The following is a 21955-nucleotide window of genomic DNA, read 5'->3' on the forward strand; positions in this document are numbered from 1 at the left end:
ACCAACCAAGGTAACCCCCCCCCCCCCCACCTTATCACCTGAATCTCCTCCTAGAGCACCATTGTGTTCTATTTAACCAAATATCTCTCAGAGGGGCGTGGGGAGGGGCTCCTTATTTTCATCTAAAGTAACAGACAGAGAATCAGCACTTTGGAAACAGGGCTGAAACAGAGGGGATTATGGGATGCTGCAATGCATGTTCTATTTGGTGTTTGGAGCCAAACACATCAGAGACATGTTTTGTATATATCCGAGACCTATAATATATTGATGAAAACAGTATAATAGGGGACCTTTAAATGCTGGCACCACACCTTGTTAAATATAAAACTAGTATACTGCATATGACAGGCTTATTGTAAATCCACTCGGACTAAATACCTAAAATGACCTCATCAGTGGATGTTTATAACATGTTTGATGACTGTGTCTCTCTTTTCTCCAGTCATCCAGTTTGGTTTTGTCTCTCTGTTCGTGGCTTCGTTCCCTCTCGCTCCGCTCTTTGCTCTACTGAACAACGTCATCGAGATCCGACTGGATGCCAAGAAGTTTGTTACGGAGCTACGCAGGCCGGTTGCCGTACGTGCTAAAGACATCGGTGAGTGCTGGGACACATGTAACCTTCTCTTAAATACTGCGAGTCTCCCTCAAATATAGAGTTCACATAGAGATAGAGTACATATGGTTCTGCAGATACTGACAGCTGATCTAATCTCCAGCCCAATTGTTTTATTTGTCCAGTTGTAGCGAAATTCCTTGCATTTTAGAAGTCTGCAGAACTAATAACATTCCCATCCTCCTCAGCTGTACTGTGTGTTGAGTGCTAATATGAAAATATTAGCTTTCTAATGCGGTAAGAACAATACGGTGAACAAGGTAAACATACACCTGCTTAACATCAGCTGGCATGTTAGCATGTTAGCATTACAACTAGTTTGCTGTGGACACTTATCCTAAAAGAAAATCTGCAGAAACGTGTGCCAATAAAACACCATCGAATGACGTTCTATGGACTGAACAAAGCTGTCTTAATCACAATGTATTTTAAGATATATAATGGAGGCAGCAATTGATTTAAACTAACCGCAATCTAATGAACAGATACACTGGAGAATGATATTAGTTATGTAAACAGGAAGTGAAATATTAAGTGCATGCTTCATGTAGAGTTTGAAAACGAAACTTTAAAAAAGAAACAAAACTTTTAAACTAAATTAAGTTTGATTGGATTGCTTTCAGAAACCCATGTTGCAACTGCACTTCATACAGATCTGTGTGTTTTACCGCTTCTACTTCTTATCTCTTGAACCTCTCTCTCTGTCTCTCTCTTTTATTTATTTGTATTCTATAGGCATATGGTACAACATACTGAGTGGAATGGGAAAATTCTCTGTCATTATAAATGTAAGTATTAATGCAATGGAATGCATTCTATATCTGCCCGTTGAATTAGTGATGCAGACAGATATATACCTACAGCAAATGCATCAACGCAGGTTCATAACGTGACTGTTTGGGTCCCCCATAAGGCCGCTCTCTAGCAGCCTCTCTGTGCACTTTACATCGAGTCACCATGCCAGATTTAGGTGGAAGTCCAAGGATTCACTTTACATCACCAAGGCCAGTTATAGTCATGAGGAGGGTTACTCAGCAGCATTAATGTATTCTGTGGAATAAATTCTGCTGTGTCTCATTGAGTTATGGTTAGCTACGATTGTTATATCATGACTAGGCAAAATGTTCCTGAGAAGCACTTTCAATAATAAAAAAACCCAAATAAGTACAAATAAGTGAGATTTAATTTTTCAAGTTTTTCAAATGATCTAGACTTCTTTAGATTAACTTTGTTGTACTTTTTCTAAGTTGCTTTAGTTAACCAACGTGGATTTTGAAGAGCTTTTAAGTAGCTTCCACCACCTTGGCTTTGGTATATTTAACATTTTCTTCGTAAAAGAAACATATGTCTACATTTCAATGCCATTACATAATACTGAATGTCTTTCTTCAGTATTAATGGAAGAAAGCTCAGTTGACTCTCGGGCATCACACTCATCGGTAAACAAAGATTGCATAACACAACAGTGCCGTGCCGCAGACCTCAGGCTTCTCTGCAGGAATATATTTCGACTCGTTATCCGGCTTTCTTCAGGTTTGCTGCGTGTGAGCATTGTACATACTTGCTAACACTAAATTATCCATGGCTGACTATGATAGCAGTAGATATTAAATAAGAGATTAAACGCTTGTTTGCTCTGAAATATTCTTCTTCTTCTTGACCTTGTCAACATGTTTGTGCACTCAGGAAAGTCCTGCTAGGGATTTGTCTTTGGCTCGCGAGCTAAATCCTATTCAGTTTACTTTTAATACTAAAGAGATTTCTGTACGATTTGAGAAACAAGCAGCTGGACCTTTTATTTATTCTAGAGCTATGGGGCATTGGACACATATACAAAAACCTAAGCTGCCTCAAGAGCGTCAAGGCGATGGAAAACCAGGAGCAGAATTCCTCTCTTTTTATTGCATGTCGTAACAGTTCTACAGACCTAATCTGAGAATGTGAAGAGAACTAGACTTTAAAACATCTGAAAATCACCTGCTGCAGATGCACATGTTTTGCTGGATGTAAAGTGTTATGTCATTTATCTTTTGTATTGAAGCAAATGTTTATTCTTTTCCTTCTCTTTCTCTCTGCAGGCCTTTGTGATCTCCTTCACGTCAGACTTCATCCCTCGGCTGGTGTACCAATACATGTTCAGTGAGACGGGCACCATGCACGGCTTCATCGACCACACGCTCTCCTACTTCAACGTGTCACATTTTAAACATGGCACGGCACCGCAGAACATAGAGCAAGCCGACATCACCGTCTGCCGGTAAAAACACACACATGTGGATCTGTTTCCTTGTGCTGCCATTGATCTAATTGTAAGTTCTAGGAAACAGTTAAGCCAATTCATCTATCTTTAGAGATCTATCAGAGAAATTAAGTTTGGGGTATTTTGTAAGTGGATTAAACCAATCTGTAATAGACCTTAACAAATCAATAACCGTTCAGTATTAACAACCAACAGCTGCTAATATAGAGGCTTATGTCTAGGCTAATATCCATTCAATCGGACAGAAAGATGTCTCTGTTTCCTTCGGGGTTCATGGAGTCTATCTCTAACTCATTTTTGTAAGATACCGAGACGCTTAAAGGGAGTTTATGGCAAATGTAGCCATCAGCATTCAATACGTACAATACCATATCATCTGCTTAGAGCATCATATTCATTGAGGTGTAAATAAAGAGTATTTTCCAGTTATAGGACACTTTTAGGAGCCATAACTAAATGACCACAGGTGATACAATTGTCGATGGCAAACAGACTTTTCCCTTATCTCGCTAATAATCTGCATCAGTCTGAGCTTTACAGGGCGGGGTGATGATTTTTCACATTTAGAAATACAGTGCACTATTGTCTCATCTTCATCTTTCACTCATGCCAGTGGCAAGCATCGCTTTCATAACACCAATATAAGGCGTGGAAGAAAAGGTCATGGATGCCGGCGCCCACAGACTGAGGTCCGTCTGCTGTTACATAAGACAGCTAATCATTAGATTGCAAGAATACAGTCTTTGTGCCAAAGTGGTGTGGTACGTCACGCCCAAGAACGGCCACATACTGGATGCCGTTGAACGCCTATAGGCATGAATGCGGCTGGAGGATGTTCAAAGAAGGCTGTGAGTGTCTGCAGTGTGTGGGTGTAGGGCTCAATAGTGTGTGTGCGTGCAGATGGTGATTTAGCTGATTAAGCCTAATGACTGAACTCATATTCAGTATTTTAGATGCTACAGACAACTCAGTTCATTTAATCCCGGATGAATGAATAAATGGAGAGACGAGAGAAGCTTTCATTAAAAGGAAGATGGGATAGCAAGAGTGGGAATATAAGAGAGGAAGGATGAGTAGAGGCACTGTAGTCGGATGGATGGATAAAAAGATGGATGGTGTGACAGAGGCCAACCACAAAGGTATTAAATCTTTAATTACATTCAAAGACGGGGATGTGAGGAAGTAAAAGGCATTTTGACTGCGTCAGTGGGCAGAGCATCACTAGATGATGGCTATTTAAAAATGTGGGCAAACTATAAAATGTCAGCTTAGCTATGTTGATGAATGAAATACAGCTAAATCAATTATACAATTACTTAGATATATTACTGATACACTTCATCACTGTGACAGTAATAACTAGGACTCAGCCGTCTCTGGTATTTTAGCAACCTGATACTGAATAAGTGTAAATGTCAATAAACCGTTATATAACACCTGGTGTGTTATTGGCTGCTTTAAAAAACAAAACATTTCATCTATTGAATAAAACACTACACAGCTGGACACACGTTATCCCTTTTCCTTTGCTGAGCTCACTTGTTCACTCTTTAGAAGGACATTAGGAAAGAGAACACATCATGGATTGTTCTTGCTTGTTAAGAGTTTAACTGGTTTTCCTCACAGCTATGGGCTGGTTTTAGTGGTCTCACTGTGCTGTAAAAGGGGAAATAAAAATAGTTTTCTTCAAAGGTGTTCCAGGTCCCTTCCCCTGCTATTGTTTATTAGTCCCGGCAGTCATGTGGGATGCCTTCCTGTATTTTTTCTCTCTGTACTTCTGACACCCGACGTCAGTTAGCCTTAAATCAAATTGTACTTAGCCTGCGAGCTCTACATTGATTCACAGGGAAACAAAGAACAAACACATGAAATCAAGGTCAATAAAAACAAGAGACAGGAAGTATTCAATCATGTCTTCTCATGTGTTCCAGGAACACACGATACGAGTATCGGGAAAGCAGCACTCTTTCGCTTCCACCTGCTTAACATCAAGACAGTGCTTGTTCCCTGAGCTGACAGGAAGTGGGCCGCAGTTAAACTGTTATCACCAGGAAGTCAAGTGATAGCCAAGGAATAAAGTCATGGATTATAACGTCATTTCTCTCTTTCATTCCTGCAGTTGAGATGTCATGATGATCAAGATTCCTCATGGTCATAAGCTGTGTATCCAATCAGTTTTATTCTGTCACATGGAGACCACACATATCTAAGAGTAAAGCAGCTATGGATGCTTTATGGATCCCTCCTGACTATAAGTCCAACATAAGGCTATTGTAAGTTTAATTTAGTCAAATTTGAACTCTGAAATTAAATGTGTTTGTTACTTGACTGTGACCTTAATCTGTCAAAGACCAATCTGGTACATGATGGATTGAACGTGTGTTCTCCTCTTGTTTCGGTATGTCTGTATTTTGCCAAGTAATGCATTGAAGAGGGATGGAAGTGGTTTGGGTTAGGGTGAGCAGAATGCCCGGCCTGATGTCACTGTTCTCCTCGGGGCCAGGGAAACGAGAAGAAAAACAGAAAGGAGACAAAGATATACTTGTATATACTTTTGTTTCAGTGTGACCGGAGTTAGCAGTAGTGGAATGTAACAAAGTACATAAACTCAAGTATTGAATTTAAGTATTATTTTTACATATTTTACTTGAGCATTTCCATTTCAAGGTTCAAGGTTCTTTATTGTCAAACTAACATAGCTACAGAGTAATTATGTCGTTGAAAATCTTAGGTCACATTTAATGCAACATGTACTTTTACTCCACTTCATTTTGGAGGCAAGTTTTGTGCTTTGTATTCCATTACATGTATTAAGCACTCAACGTTACTGGCTACTTTGTACATATGAAAACAGTCATTTAAAGTTACTAAAATTGGCTCCAGTTTGACAAACTACACGTATGAAAAAGAGCCATTTCACTTTTGATAAACAAAGTCCTTTTTACTGATAATACCTCTGTACTTCTACTAAAGTAACCGTTTAAATACAAAATGTATACTTGTAATGGAGGAATTTTAAGACCATAGGGATTCTACTTTTACTCAATTTAAGGACCTGAGTATTATTTCCACCAGTGTGATTGTGTGTGTGTCAATGTGGGGGAACACACAGGTTTTAAGTCTCTCACACACTAACTATAATCTCATTATGAGAGAATATTGAGCTGCGCATTATAACCAAACATGGAGCGAGCAGAGGAAGAGGAGAAGCATGTCTTTGATACCATTTTATGTCTGATTCCACCCAGGCAGCTCAGTCAAATGAGTGACAGGAGGGAGGTCTCACAGCTGAGTTCACGTTGGAAGTTGAACTATTAAGAAATACTGTAAAACAGAGGCAAAGATGAACAGATCAAAGATCAGAGAGCGGGAGAGAAAGCTGAGTCTCACGGGCAGCATTCCTCACTCATGACTGTATAAGGAGAAAGAATCAGACACCATAAGAGCCTGCTTACACACACACACACACACTCACTCACACACACAATGCACACACACATGTCATCCTCAAGTGCTGTGAGACACTCATTCATTCATCATCGCTTCACAGCAATTTGTTCGCGTGTGTGTGTGTGTGTGTGTGTGTTTGAGGGGGGTTGAATGATTAAAACGTTGATCTGATTCATCGCATTACATTTTTTGAGTGTGATGCGCGTTTCCTGCATTGCTGCTAAAGTTCTTTTTTGAAACGTTGTTAATTGGGTTACAGTGGTTACATGTACAGTTTCAAAAGGCAAATATTAACTCTTCACTACAATATTAAAGCAACATTTGTAATATTCAAATTATTTTGAATATTTAAAATATTTGATTAAAGGGGCCCTTATATATGCTTTTGATTGATTTTGTCCATGAAGACTGCTATAAATATAGCTCGAGTTCCACATGATGCTGATCTTTGTCTATACATGTCTACGATGTCTGCTGTACATCTAATGGTTGGGAGCATGCATTTTTCGGCACAAAGATGTTATCTGGACATTAATGGGCTGCTATCGCCTTGACGGGAATGTTATATGTTGAGAGAGACATCCCAGAGAGAAAGGCTGACTTTTAAATGAGCTGTTGTGAAAATGGAGCACAGAAGTAACATAAAGACTCGATCCCCCCCTCCAGAATCCCCCCTGACCCTTACTGCACACTCGTGCCTTCAAGAAATGTTTCAATGTAATGGCATGAATAACGTTTTTAACAGACCATCATTTCTGGAAGCATGGCAGATTGAAGAGCCTTCCTTGATTGTTGAGTTGAGAGTTCTTGCCTCTCAGTTAGACGTTTTAAGGAAGTGAGGTGGCCTATAGTACAGTCTATTTATTTATTTATTTATTTAACAGGGACATTAATGAACATTTCTGTAAACGTGCCAGAGTTAGCCAAGAGGCTATTTTTCATCTGTAGTCCCTGGACAGATTTTAAAAGTCAACCTAAAACACATTTCATTTTAAACAAGTAAATACAATACATTTAAAACATGCAACAGACATTACTGGGATACTTAAATAAAACAATTTAAAATATAGAACATTAAAACAAAACAAATAAAACAAAACAATGGTGGGTTGTAAGGAGCAGAAGATTGGGTCAGTGTTGGCAGAGCTGATTCCTCACTAACCAGGTTTTGAGTTGGGATTTAAACAAAGTGAATGTGGTCTGGTCTCTGATTGGAGGTGGGATCGAGTTCCATCGCTGAGCAGCTTTAACAGAAAATGAAAACTGACTGAAAGAACTTTTTCTGAGTGGAATAATGCAATCTCCTCTCGCTGCACCTCTTGTTACCCTAGTTGCAGTTGTGCGTATGTTAATAAACTGTCTAAGAGGAGGTGAGGTAAGGCCGTTGACAATCTTGTAGAAAAGGCAAGCATTTGGATGTTTAATGAGGTTTTCCCAGCTTAGCAAGTTGTATGTTTTGAGTATTGGGCAGTGATGCGAAAAAACAGATTTTTTGTCCAGTATTTTGAGTGTTTGTTTGTACAATGACTCCAGTGGTTTTAATGTTGTTGTACTGGCATGTGACCAGGTAGTTAAACAGTAGGTGATGTGTGAGAGAACCATAGAGTGTGTGTACATCAGAGATGCCTCAATTGACATGTAATCTCGACAGACTGAATTTTTTTAACCTGAGCCTTGAAATTGAGTGTTGAATCAATCATGACTCCAAGGTACTTGTATTGTGACACCACCTGTAGCCTCTCCCCTGATACAAAAACATCTGGCGCAACACAAGAGGACTTTGTTTTGGTGAAGAAGATGCACTGTTTTACAAATATTTAGTTGCAAACAGCAGTGTTCCAACCAAGTTGTTACATGAACCATGGTGTTTGTCAGTTCATTAGGCACGTGTGTCATATTGCTTCTATGTACATATATTACAGTGTCATCTGCATACATTTGGATGTTTGTGTCAGGACATACAGATGGTAAATCATTTATATAGAGCGAAAATAGTAATGGTCCCAGGATTGAACCTTGTGGGACCCCTGTCGAAAGATGAAGGTCAGCAGATTCATGATTTTGAACTCTCACATACTGAGATCGGTTACACAAATATGATTCTAACCATCTAAGTGTTTGTGAAGAAAAGTTAAAACTGGAAAGCTTAGATATGAGTATTTTATGATTAACAGTGTCAAAAGCCTTTTTTAGGTCAAGAAACACAGCTCCTACAACACCACCTTTATCCATTTTTGATTTGATTTGTTCTGTAAAAAAACAGTTGGCGGTCTCTGTTGAGTATTTTGCCCTAAAGCCAAATTGCATTGGATGCAGAGAAAATGTACTAGTGTGTAAATGCTCAATGATTTGCTCAGACACAAGTTTCTCAGCAACCTTTGACACTGTAGGAAGGATACTAATTGGCCTGTCATTACAGGAAGACATGGGGTCTCCACTTTTAAATATTGGGATAACTATAGCTGGCTTCCAAACACTTGGAAACATTCCCTGACTGAAGGAGAGGTTAATCATTTTGGCAATAGGATTAGTCGGTTTTTATTTTATTTTTCATCAATTTGAAAACGTGTCACTTCATTTTGAAGCAGAGCTGTCTCGACCTCTGCCAACTGTTGCTTTGATGAAGGGATGATTTAGATTCAAACCGGTTGTGTTTTTATTTTTCCATATGTAGATGACTGACTGCCTCCAAATAGTTACATTTTAAACAAAGAGCATAAAGAGAGCAGGAGTGATTGCATGCAGCAGGGAGCAGCTTGGCGTTGTACAAGCAAACTGATGAACACAAGCTTGCTGTAACTTGTTTGCTTCTTGATATAAAAAGAAAACATATTGTAAAACTAACAAGGAAAATTACTCTCGTAGAGAAGACTGTCTGATAAAAAATAAATGACTTTGATCTGAGGCATGTTCTGCATGCACAGCAAACCACAAATTACACAACCATCAGCTTATAAAACAAACCAAACTAGTCTTTTATTTATTATTACATATACATTATGTATATGTAATAATACATACGACATGAAAAAACATTAAAAAAATTACATTTTGAAAATGACACAATGCGGCAAGTAAAATGCAGGATAAAGTAAACTATGTACATGTGAAATAAAATGTTTTATTTTTAGTAGTACAGAACAGCTTGTTGCCGGGGTGATGCAGGTCTTTAGTGATCCCGTTGACCTTCTTCCTGAGCCGCTGGGTATAGTGCAGCTCCGTCCTGGTGATGTGCTGTGCAGCTTTCACCACCCTCTGTAGAGTCTCACGGTTTAGGGCGGTGCAGCTGCCGTACCAAGCCGTGATGCAGCCAGTCAGGATGCTCTCTATGGAGCACCTGTACAAGGTCAGGATGCTCTCTATGGAGCACCTGTACAAGGTCAGGATGCTCTCTATGGAGCACCTGTAGAAGGTCAGGATGCTCTCTATGGAGCACCTGTAGAAGGTCAGGATGCTCTCTATGGTGCACCTGTAGAAGGTCAGGATGCTCTCTATGGAGCACCTGTAGAAGGTCAGGATGCTCTCTATGATGCACCTGTAGAAGGTCAGGATGCTCTCTATGGAGCACCTGTAGAAGGTCAGGATGCTCTCTATGGTGCACCTGTAGAAGGTCAGGATGCTCTCTATGGAGCACCTGTAGAAGGTCAGGATGCTCTCTATGGTGCACCTGTAGAAGGTCAGGATGCTCTCTATGGAGCACCTGTAGAAGGTCAGGATGCTCTCTATGATGCACCTGTAGAAGGTCAGGATGCTCTCTATGGAGCACCTGTAGAAGGTCAGGATGCTCTCTATGGTGCACCTGTAGAAGGTCAGGATCCTCTCTATGGTGCACCTGTAGAAGGTCAGGATGCTCTCTATGGTGCACCTGTAGAAGGTCAGGATGCTCTCTATGGTGCACCTGTAGAAGGTCAGGATGCTCTCTATGGAGCACCTGTAGAAGGTCAGGATCCTCTCTATGGTGCACCTGTAGAAGGTCAGGATCCTCCCTATGGAGCACCTGTAGAAGTTGCAGAGTATCCTGGAGTCCATGTTGAACCTCCTCAGCCTGCGGAGGAAGAAGAGCTAGTGTCGAGCTGTTTTGGTGTAAGTCCATGCCACGTCCTCAGTGATGTGAACCCATGCGAACCATAAGCTGCTGTCTTTCCACCATAGTCTTGTTGATAGTCTCTCTTTTGCTTCCTGTTACCCTCAAGCACATTCTTAGCTTTGCTGAAACAGTTGTGTAGAAATAAATTGGCAAGAAAAAATGGCATTGTTTTGTTTCCAATTGCGTGTAGACCTACGTTGTAGTTCCATCATGCTCTTTATTTTCTCCCGATGTGTTCGTCTCTACTCCGGCCAGTTGCAGCACTTTGTTCTGAACGCCAACACATAGAGCAGCAGCACTGCAGCCCGTTTGCCCGACTGCCACAGGCAACATTAAAACACCATGTTTTGGTTTGAATGGCCTCTCAGTCTGTCAGCGACGCCTCTGCACCAACCAGCGGAGTGATCTCAGGAAGTCCCTCAGCACCATGACAGTCACACAGGAGTCAGCTGGCTGGGGGCACACTATAAAAGCAGCCAGCCACAGACAAAAGGAACACTTTACTTTTGAACGATGTTAAGAGAAATCTGGGGGGGGGGGGTTTGGAGACAAAAGAGCACCAACATGTGATCGTATCTATAGGATGACCCAATTTAATAATGACGAACCAAAGACTGGCTCCAGACTGCTTTATTTTACCTCCTCAAGCCTCTCCTAAATTGTGGACCTCGTGTGTGTGTGTGTGTGTGTGTGTGTGTGTGTGTGTGTGTGTGTGTGTGTGTGTGTGTGTGTGTGTGTGTGTGTGTGTGTGTGTGTGTGTGTGTGTGTGTGTGTGTGTGTGTGTGTGTGTGTGTGTGTGTGTGTGTGTGTGTGTGTGTGTGTGTGTGTGTGTGTGTGTGTGTGTGTGTGTGTGTGTGTGTGTGTTTTGTCTTTTCTCTAAAAACACACTTCTTCTCTCTGGCCTTTTAAAAGTGAGCAGAGCATGACATTTCTCATTTTGTATTTTAACTGTGTCTGCCTTTATATTTGTTGTTTTTAACTTAAATGCTACAAATTGCAATATGTTTCGTATATTTTTTATTCATGTACAGCACTTTGGCGCGACCGAAAGTTGTTTTAAAATGTGCTTTATAAATAAACTTGATTTGATTTGATTTGATTCAGTATTATTAACGAAGCCCATCTTCTTGTCTGTTTTTGATCATCTTTTGTCACGCTTGTTATTATCCTTCTTGTTGATTCTCTTTCTTTCTTACTTTCTCTGTCGTCAACATGGTTCGACTTTTTTCAGCACTTTGTTCCTGCACAACAAAGAACGTTTACTACAAAGAAAACAAGGGGGAATAATCTGAACAAAGTGTATTGCCCTTCTAAGGGAGCTGGGTCGGAGGAGTAGGATGTTTAAAAAGGGTGCAGGTCTCACGTGAAGATAAATGGAGTTGAACTCACGGGTTGAGAGCGGGTTAAGTCATTCAAACTGCCATGCTTGTTTTATCTGTTGACGTAGTGTCTTTCTGTAGCTTTACTCTCCGTATTTAAAGCCTTTTTATTATTTCAGGGGTTTCCCTTTTCACTCGTGTGTTATATAGATTTTTGTGCATGTAAATGATCCGTGAAAGGCTAAACTCCCAAAGTTCGAGAGTTTCTCTCCCACACTCCCCCCCCCCCTGCCTGAAACGCCTCCATTGGACCCTCGTGCTTCTATTTGTTAGCAGAGCAGACTGGGCTCTAGTTTCAGACAGGGGGTAAAAAGAGGTCCCGTAGAACTAGAAATAAAGCACTTTTCCAACATTAAAGCACATAAACATGTCACAGTAGACGCACAAGATACAAATATGAACCTGAACATGATCATTATAGGGCCCCTTTAAGAATGCGACTGTTTATACTAGTACAATAACTATAAATGGGTCGTTTTTCTTTATTTTCACCCAGACAACCACTTTAAACTGAATGCTATATATGTGTGTGTTTTGTCCCAGGTACAAAGACTACAGGGAACCCCCCTGGTCTCCAGACGCGTACACCATCTCCAAACAGTACTGGTGTGTCCTGGCTGCAAGACTGGCTTTTGTCATATTGTTCCAGGTACGTGCTCAGAAACAACATGACGGGAATAGCAAACTAATTACAAATGGGAAGACGAGTATCAGTCAGAAGGAGCAGACCTCCACCATTGCTTAATTCAGGTGCTCCTCTGATGATGCCGTTCCCAGAGTTGGGAATTCGTTCTTCCAACATGAGTGTGTTCATTAGCGTGTATACAGTATGTGAGAACAACAAGGATGCTACAAGGACGACGTGTTGGATCTTGCGTCTCTGAGCGTTTAAACATCACGTTGATAGCTGTTCCAGAGTGGAGGGGCGTTCACTTGATCATCCCAGACGGAATATCATTTTCATTTTCTCCACTACTCCGAAACCATAGGCATGCAAAACTAATGCCTTATCATAATATTTGAATCTGCGCCTAAACCAGTGGATTAGTCCTTGGCCCGAGCTTAACCCTCCCACCAAGTCCCTTGAAAATCAGGCCAGTAGTTGTTCTCTAAGGCTGCAGACAGACAAGCAGACAGGCAGGCAGACAGACATAACCTTTTTGAAGGTTATAATTAGTAAGACGCATAAACATGTTGGATCACCTATTACTCTGCCCACACACTTCCGCAGTAAAATGGAACAGATTTGTTTCGATAAAAAGGCATATAAATAAATGTATACGGCCAGGTGGATCATAGAGTGCTCTCATCCTGATGGGGAATGTTACCATATGCATCAGTCATTCAGCAAGCCGCTCATTTGATAAACATCCGTCTGTCCGCCGGCACGCCTCACTTACATATGGGTGCCAGATGTCCTTCGACAACTAAGCTGTGGGAGTTTACCTCCAACACTGCTGCAGATAAGTGTCAGACGTGAACACAGTTTGGGAAATACCTTTAAAACCCTGCTCGCCAACACGGTCAGCAGCAGGGTTGTGTTGGTGTACACGAAGCAGGCGATCTCGCCAATTTGTATCCAAATGCTTGCTTGTCAACCAGCACCTTTTGCATACAATCACATGACACTGCTCGTCATAACTGCAGAACTTGCCTGAGAATCATCACGTGATACTTCTATTTACACTCCCAGCTACATTGCAAAGACTTAACGTGTATTCAGCCTACTTTATATGGTGCCAGGTTAAAAAACATGTCTCCAGATGTAGCCCTCAGCGTACCTTACCAAATCCATGTGATGATGATACATTTAACACCCCCCCTAATCCTTCCCTAACACCCAAAGTATACAAAGTGTAGTTCCTAAACTTGACCTACAATGTCCTATCCACATGCTTCATACACTATAAAGATATTGTGTTGAAAACCCTTTCGAGATCCTAAATCTTCCTCCTTCCTTCAGAATCTGGTGATGTTCCTCAGCCTCGTGGTGGCCTGGGGGATCCCTGACGTCCCCAAAACTATCGTGGAGCAGTTCAAACGGGAGAAGAAGCTCCTGGTCGATGTTTTCCTACGGGAAGAAAAGGAGAAATTCCAGCTCATCCAGAGCCTCTTCTCCAAGGATGCCACCCACCAGCTGAGCACCAACCCCCTCAGCCCGGGCCAGGTCCTGCCCCTCCTGGGCCGTTACAGTACTCTCCCCCCAGGACCCACACAGGGCTCAGGAGACGGAGGGGGGCCGAGGGCCAGGTGCAGGGCCGCCAGCTTCAGCCAGTTCACCAGGAACATTCCTCCGTCTCCCAAGAATGAAAATGAGAATTCAAGACACACGGCAGTTTGACGAGTAACACACACATCCGTAGGGGTGCTGCAGCTTGGACTGGATGACATGTTGCTCAATGGATGTCCGTGTCTTTGTCTTTTCTGTCCTGTTGTGTCTGAGACAGTAGTGCTGGGATCGAAAATAACCACGTCCCATTGGTCTCAGTGTCGTTCCGCACTGATGTGTCTGTGTTGTTCCTACCCGACTGTTCATCTGATAAAGTGATATCATTTTTACGTTTTGGTAAAAAAAAAAAAAAAAACCTGATTTAGCGAGGCACTCAGGCTTCATAGCGTAGATAAGCAATAATGACAGTGTTAGGCTGAACAATCAAATAATACATAAGCTGGCAGATGAGATCAAGGAAGAACTCATGGACAGATTCAGGGATGGACACGGGCTAATTTCTAGGAACTTTCCTGCTTCATGTGCTCCTTAAGTGTTTCTTTAATCAGAATGTGTAGCAGCTGCAACATGTCCTGTTCTTTTAAATACATGGTACTGAAAGCACACAGGAGCCTCCGAAGAGAGCAAGTCCTCTTCTGTGTTCCAGTGGATTTTTTCTTCATGGACTTCAAGAATCCCCTTGGATCATTTTCAAACGTTACTAGGGTTGTAGTGTTAGTCAGCTGCTGGTCATTTTGTCTCTACATTCTGCTCTACGGATGCCAATGTGGCAGCCTGTTGCATGCCACTCCGAGATCATAGACATTACACATTACATGGCGCTTTTATCCAAAGCGACTTACATACATTCAGTGCTATGGACAATCCCCACAGGAGCCATTTGGGGTGAAGTGTCTTGCCCAGGGACACAACGACATGCTGACTGCAGTGGGACTCGAACTTGCTACCCCCTGATTCGAAGTCCATCACACTATCCACTGAGCCACAGTCCAAGAAATAGATTATCTGTGAAGCATTTTTTCTCCCCAGCCATATGCACTTGTCTAGACTGAGTACAAATGACAAACTGTGAATGGCGTGAAATTATCTTTTTTATTAACAATCCTTCTTTCAAAATGTCGGACTGACTCATGCAGGTAAGTAAAACATGTGGGTTTCCACTGCCCAAATAGACAGGTTGCGTCCCTCATAAAATAACTTGTGAGCCATCCATTTCTTCTTATTAGAATTTTTAACTCAAGTAGCTTTTGCATGTTAGGTCAAACTAATATTCAAATCCTCCTCACTTTTTGTGCAAGGAAATATAAGCTATAACGATACAGCAGCTAACGTTTGATAGAGGATAGCTTTACTAGCACACACAGTAGATATTACCTTATTAACATAATGCTCTAAACACTGATGGGACTAAATCATGAATAACAATGGCAGCCCAGAGGCTTAATTTTCTGTGTGTTTGTTGGAATTAAAGCATTGTTAGTGCCTACACTAAATATAATGTCGCTTAATTTACCAGTATTGGCGGTGAAATGGTATAAAAGGTATTATTATTTGATTATTTTAATTCCAACCGTGTATTGATAGAAGTAACATTCTATGATAGTGTGTTTACACTGTTGCTGCTGCTGTGTTTTAATATCTTGGTTTTAGTTTTAATCTTATGATTTTTAATCGTATAAATCTTTATAACGTGTTGTTTTCTATATCTTTGTATTTAAGCAGCTTTTAACTGATTTCATTAATGTTTCAATAGAGTCCATAGCCCTAATTAAGTCATCTGTAAAGTGAAGAAATGAGTCAGGAAATGGAATCATACTTTTGAATTGAATCTAACACTGCCATCACAATAATAGTGGGATTTAAGCATTCACTTCCACAGATAATACAGGCTTTGCATGTGAAATCCAGCTAAGTCTGAGCGGCCCAACTTCAAATGTCTTTTAAATGAATGTGTGCCATCTTGGAACACCAAATCCAGTTCTTGTTTCAATGTTTAAATGCCGACACGCCGTAAACCCTTAGGACAGTTTCCTTGTAACTTCTCTTGTATTTCCAATACAACACAAATCGCAACATGTGTCTGCCCATTTAGGACTTGTAATGTATTCATAAGGACTTAAGGAAGGAAATGTTGTGCTGGATTCTGTTCTAGATGAAAGAGAAATAGTTATACTTACCTGATCCATAACCCTTACTCAAAGCTCTTAAATACATGATTGTTACATGGATTATAAAATAATTGTACATGTGGTGTGATCTGTTTGCTTTTATCTCATTGATCAGTTTTTGGGGTATTCTGACCAAAAGAATAATCCTTCAAAAAAGATAGACATGCTGAAGGCTGAAGCAGCATATGATAATGCCACCATTTTTACATCAATATATTCACATGTACGCTAATTAAGTTGCTTATTTATTGGACATAATGGAGAGCCGTTGGGACACAGTTCAAGGGAAACTGGAATAAATCTGGATATTCCAGCACTTTGGGAGGAGTGATAAATGAGGGTAGCGTGGACTATTGGAGTAAATCCTGTTTGTAGTAAGAAGAGGGGCAGATAAATCAATCCAAATAAAGGGAGAGGGAAAGCGTGGGAAATAGTGGAATGTGAAAAAACCTTGGAAGGAAGACATTACATTCATAAGGATAACGATTTATAAATAGTAGTGGATCGCCGGAGCTGTTAGATTAACATTAACATGCTTATTGTAAGTGCAATGCTTTGCGGCCTGTGGCACCATGGAGCATATGTGTGGGCTGGACCTGTATTTTACAGGAAAGGAGTGAGCAGAGGGTAGAGTTGTCGATTCTTGTTCTGTTTTCTGTGACTATTTTCCTCACCATGCTGAACACCCTCTCAGACTTTCAGCTGCGCACGCTACTAAAGAGACGCGCTGCCATGGAAACCAAACAATGGTGTAGCTGTATTAAAGTCCGAGTGGAAACAGTGGTGAGTAAATCTGATTTTGTCAGAAATCGGGAGAAATGCGGGAGAAATATGAGCCTGGTAGGCAACCGGGAGAGGACAATGAAATCGGGAGTCTCCCGCAAAAATCGGGAGTGTTGGCAAGTATGTATGGGGGTTATTCCCTATATTTATTCAAGAGCGTGGTATTTAAATTTGAGAGCATACTTTATGTATTTATTTCCCTCAAACTGTCCTCGCACTCAAATAGTGCCCTCGCACCTCGCATTTGTTCTGCTTGTGCTCAAACTGTACGCTTGCACTCAGATATATTGCTGCTCAGAATTATTCTGTGCGCGCTCGAAACTTTTTCTGCTCTCAGAATTATTCTGTGCGCGCTCGAAACTTTTGTGCAACAATCCTGTCAAAATCCCTCAACCAATAGAAGGCCAGGTGTCCTTGCGGGTGCGTTCGCTTTACTTATTACAGCCCCGTAAGGGCGGTTACTCTTTGGTTTATAAACTCCCGCCCTCCACGGCTTTATAACATAACATGATGTACATCACTTCGATGTACAACTTTTTTTTGGGGGGGGGGGGGGGGGTGTAAGCACAGTTAGTACATGTTTATAAAACGGACAATTCAAATCAAGCAATCTGATGTTTCTTAGTCGTGATATAATGAGCGTATATCCCGGGTATAATTGTAGTTACTTTTCAAAAGTCAGTATCCCTCCGCCTCTGAGAACCGTTACAACCATATTATGGTTACAACAACTGTTACATTACGTCCGTCCCGAAACTAACTAACTAACAAAGCTTAAAATGGAAACATTTAAGGTTAACTTCGACCTCCGGGGTGGCCTTACTATGGACGAGTGGATTGAGAAGTGCCTATCTCCAGAAAAAAAAAGCACCTAAACGACGACAATGCTGTCTGTCTATTATGTTCTCCAGCTGTTATTGTTGTTGCATAGCAACCACCTCGCACTATGTTTTGTGTAGAAGGCAACGGAGGGACTATTTTATTTTGAACATCATTATTTAATAATAAAAACTATTTAAATTGTGTGTATTTTTCTTTCACATTGCCAGCCACACGTGGTAACCGTTTTATAAATGCAATAGCTCACTTCAGGCCGTGATATACGAATATCTATCGACACTCCGCTTCGCGTCGGGCCGAACCAAGCCGTAGCACAACAGTGCTGGAGCAGAACAACAGTCTGGAGGAAGAAGTGGGCCGGTCGGAAAATTCACTAGCAATCCGCCCTCCCAGAGCTCTATATATGGCGCTGCCCCCTCCTCCCGTTGACAATTTACTAGCGATAACGAGGCCCCCCCCCCCCCCCCCCCCCCCGCCAAAACAAGTTGTAAATCAAACAAGTGAAGTACATGTTATAAAGCCGTGGAGGGCTGGAGTTTATAAACCAAAGAGTAACCGCCCTGACGGGACGCTGTAATAAGTAAAGCGAACGCACCCGCAAGGACACCTGACCTCCTATTGGTTGAGGGATTTTGACAGGAGGTTTGACAAAAGTTTCGAGCGCGCACAGAATAATTCTGAGAGCAGAAAAGTTTCGAGGCGCACAGAATAATTCTGATCAGCAATATATCTGAGTGCAAGCGTACAGTTTGAGCACAAGCAGAGCAAATCTAAGTGCACTATTTGAGTGCGAGGGCACTATTTGAGTGCGAGGACAGAGTTTGAGGGAAATAAATACATAAAGTATGCTCTCAAATTTAAATACCACATTCTTGAATAAAGATAGGGAATAACCCCCATAAGTATGTGACATGACAGTGGACACATCCATTTTGAACAGGTAGTGAATGTCTGCTGATCAAATCACTGAAAAAGTAGTAAATCCTGTTTGTTTTTCACAATTTTAACAGAACTTTTTTGGTAGTGTCTTGGTAAAATGTGATCCTTACTGGCAACTTACTATTGTTCATCTGTTACTTATCTTTTGTCTTTACAACTTCTGGTTTTGTGTATAGGCCTTGCTTAGGGACTACAGATACACTGCATTGTCCATTCTAAAAAACAAACAATAAATAAATACACGTTACATAGCTGCCTTTAGATAAGAGTGGAAGAACTGTCCTATATCTGAGTGTTTTTTTTAAATCTCACAGGAAGTTGTGTTGGCACAAAAGCTATAGCAGACTTAACCTATAGCCAAACTGCAAATACCCCAATGTCCAAAAACCTATGGACTAAGTGTCGGAACTAATCTTCTCCTTGCTATATTCCACTCTTTAAATTGCCCCATATATGTTTAGCTTTGAATCAGAACTTGAATATGTATTTCTTTGTTATTTTCAAATTAAGACAACTCCATGTGCCACCGGAAACTGCATGAGTCGCCATTTCTGAGGTAAGTCTTACTAATGTGCCCTGCTGGTTGGGATTGTGTGTGTGTGGTAACATCAAATGAATTAAAGATTCAAGATCAGGGAGTTTTCTTCATTTGAATGTGATACCACCGTTCAGTTGTGGGTGTTGCACGACACATACATTCAAATGCGAATTACATTATATGAATTTAGCATAAAGCAAATTACAATAAGTGCAATCATTCATAAACATACAAACCTGGAACCAGGGCTGCCCCTGGCCAACTTGGGGCCCCAAGCGACATTGTGAGATGAGCCCCCCCCCCCAACCGACAGCAGTGAACACATTTTTTTTGGAAACAAAGTAAGGCAAGGCAAGTTAATTTATATAGCACCTTTCAACACAAGGCAATTCAAAGCGCTTTACAAAAAACGTTAAGAAAATGGCATTTAAAATCAGTCATTAAAAAGAAAAGATAATAAAATAAACATTAAAAGAAAAAATACATGGATAAAAGTTACAGTGCAGTTTAAGATGTGAATAGTTCAATTAAAAGCAGCGGCAAAAAGAAAAGTCTTTAGTCTGGATTTAAAAGTAGTCAGAGTTGCAGTGGACCTGCAGTTTTCTGGGAGTTTGTTCCAAATATTTGGAGCATAATAACTGAACGCTGCTTTTCCATGTTTAGTTCTGACTCTGGGGACAGAAAGCTGACCAGTCCCTGAAGACCTGAGAGATCTGGATGGTTCATAATTTAGCAGGAGGTCAGAAATGTATTTTGGGCCTAAACCATTCAAAGCTTTATAAACCAGCAGCAGTATTTTGAAATCTATTCTTTGACACACAGGAAGCCAGTGTAAAGACTTCAGAACAGGAGTGATGTGATCCACTTTCTTGGTGTTAGTGAGGACTCGAGCAGCAGCGTTCTGAATTAGCTGCAGATTTCTAATGCCCCTTTCACACCAGCGCCTTTTCAGCTCCGGCTCGGAGCTAGAGCCTGAAAAGCGCCGGGTTTTCCAGTTCACACCGGAGCTGCGCCGGCTCTTAGCTCCGGAATCCGCTTCATTTCCAGCTCCAAAAAATTGTCGGTCCAGAGGCAAGAGCTTTGGAGCTAAGAGGTGACGTCGCTTACGTCTCTCTTACGTCGAGGCGTGCAGGAAACTAAACCCACCTCCCATGGGTCGACTGTTATGCCTGCCTGCAAGCAGTAGTGCCTATAAACACATTTTATAAAGTCAGGCAACACTAACCAGGCTTCGTGTGATTCTGTTTATTTGTGCCTTACTTTGACCATCCGTTCACTGTTATCGATCATTGTGGAGAGAGGCAGACGTGTTGTTTTGTATTATTGCAGCTATCGGGTGCAAGTAGTCAGTTTAGCTTCGGTTGCTATGCTAACATCACCCGTTTTATACCAGAGAAACTTTCATAACAGCGTTGTGATACCAAACAGTGTCAATTTAGACTGACACACATTCACTTAGGCTAAGGGGAACTGGGGATATGCATCAGCTGCTTGTGTGAGTCGGACAGTGAATACTTTAGAGCTGCAGTGTGAGCTAACCGGGAGCTAACGGGAGAATAAACTCCCGTGGAAGAGCAGCACTGCAGCGGTCGGTAAATGCTGCAGAAACACATTAATAAACAATGAACTACGGCACTCTGGAGAAAAGTATAAGGTTGGAGAAGTCGTTATTCAATTTATTCTGGCTTCGTGTGATTAAAAGCAACACGATCATCGACCCGACGCAGTTGTTGTTGTTGTTGTGAGCTGCCGTTAGGGGGCAAATCAGCGATGTAAACGGTGACGTCATGACGCAGCAAGGGCAGCTCTGGGGCGCCAGTGGGCGGTGTGCACAGAGCGGGAGCTGAAAAGGGAAACCGGAGCTGAACCAGAAAAGCTCCCGCTCGGAGCTAGAAACTGAAAAGCGCTGGTGTGAAAGCCGCATAATAGATTTTTTAGTGAGACCTGTGAAGACACCATTGCAGTAGTCCAGTCTACTGAAGATAAAAGCATGGACAAGTTTTTCCAAATCCTGCTGTGACATTAGTATTTTAATCCTAGATATATTCTTTAGGTGATAGTAGGCTGATTTAGTAACTGTTTTAATGTAACTGTTGAAACTCAGGTCAGAGTCCATGACTACACCTAGATTTCTGGCTTTATCTGTTGTTTTGAACATTGCAGACTGAAGCTCAGCGCTAACTTTTATACGTTCTGCCTTGGCTCCCAAAACCATTACCTCAGTTTTATCTTTGTTTAATTGGAGAAAGTTCTGACACATCCAGTCATTGATTTGTTCAATGGACTTACTCAGAATTGGAGAATAGTCTCCTGGTGAAATTGTTATGTAAATTATTTGTGTGTCATCCGCATAGCTATGGTAATTTATTTAGTTGTTTTTCATTATCTGAGCCAGTGGTAGCATGTATATGTTAAAGAGAAGAGGCCCCAAGATGGAGCCTTGAGGTACCCCACATGTCATATTTGTCAACTCAGATGTGTATTTACCTATAGAAACAACGTTTTCTCTGTCCTTTATGTAGGATTCAAACCAATTTAGAACTGTTTCCGAAAGTCCCACCCAGTTATCTAGTCGGTCGAGTAATATGTTGTGGTCAACAGTGTCAAACGCAGCACTGAGATCTAATAATACTAACACTGAAGTTCTGCCACTGTCTGTGTTTAA

The 21955-nt window shown here is 41.3% G+C and overlaps 1 protein-coding gene across 1 annotated transcript in view; it reads left to right on the forward strand.

Annotated features, from left to right (window-relative positions):
* Positions 1-16253, forward strand: part of ano2b (anoctamin 2b) — a 61422-nt gene extending 45169 nt beyond the window's left edge. Inside the window, exons 20-24 of the mRNA XM_034075262.2 lie at positions 446-598; positions 1352-1404; positions 2695-2873; positions 12336-12441; positions 13756-16253. Of these exons, the coding sequence (XP_033931153.1) occupies positions 446-598; positions 1352-1404; positions 2695-2873; positions 12336-12441; positions 13756-14133 (869 nt within the window). The 3' untranslated portion in view covers positions 14134-16253. The remainder of the gene's footprint in view (positions 1-445; positions 599-1351; positions 1405-2694; positions 2874-12335; positions 12442-13755) is intronic.
* Positions 16254-21955: the final 5702 nt, after the last annotated feature.

This window comes from Pseudochaenichthys georgianus, chromosome 23 (assembly GCF_902827115.2).
Source record: "Pseudochaenichthys georgianus chromosome 23, fPseGeo1.2, whole genome shotgun sequence".
NCBI classification, from domain to species: Eukaryota; Metazoa; Chordata; class Actinopteri; order Perciformes; family Channichthyidae; genus Pseudochaenichthys; species Pseudochaenichthys georgianus.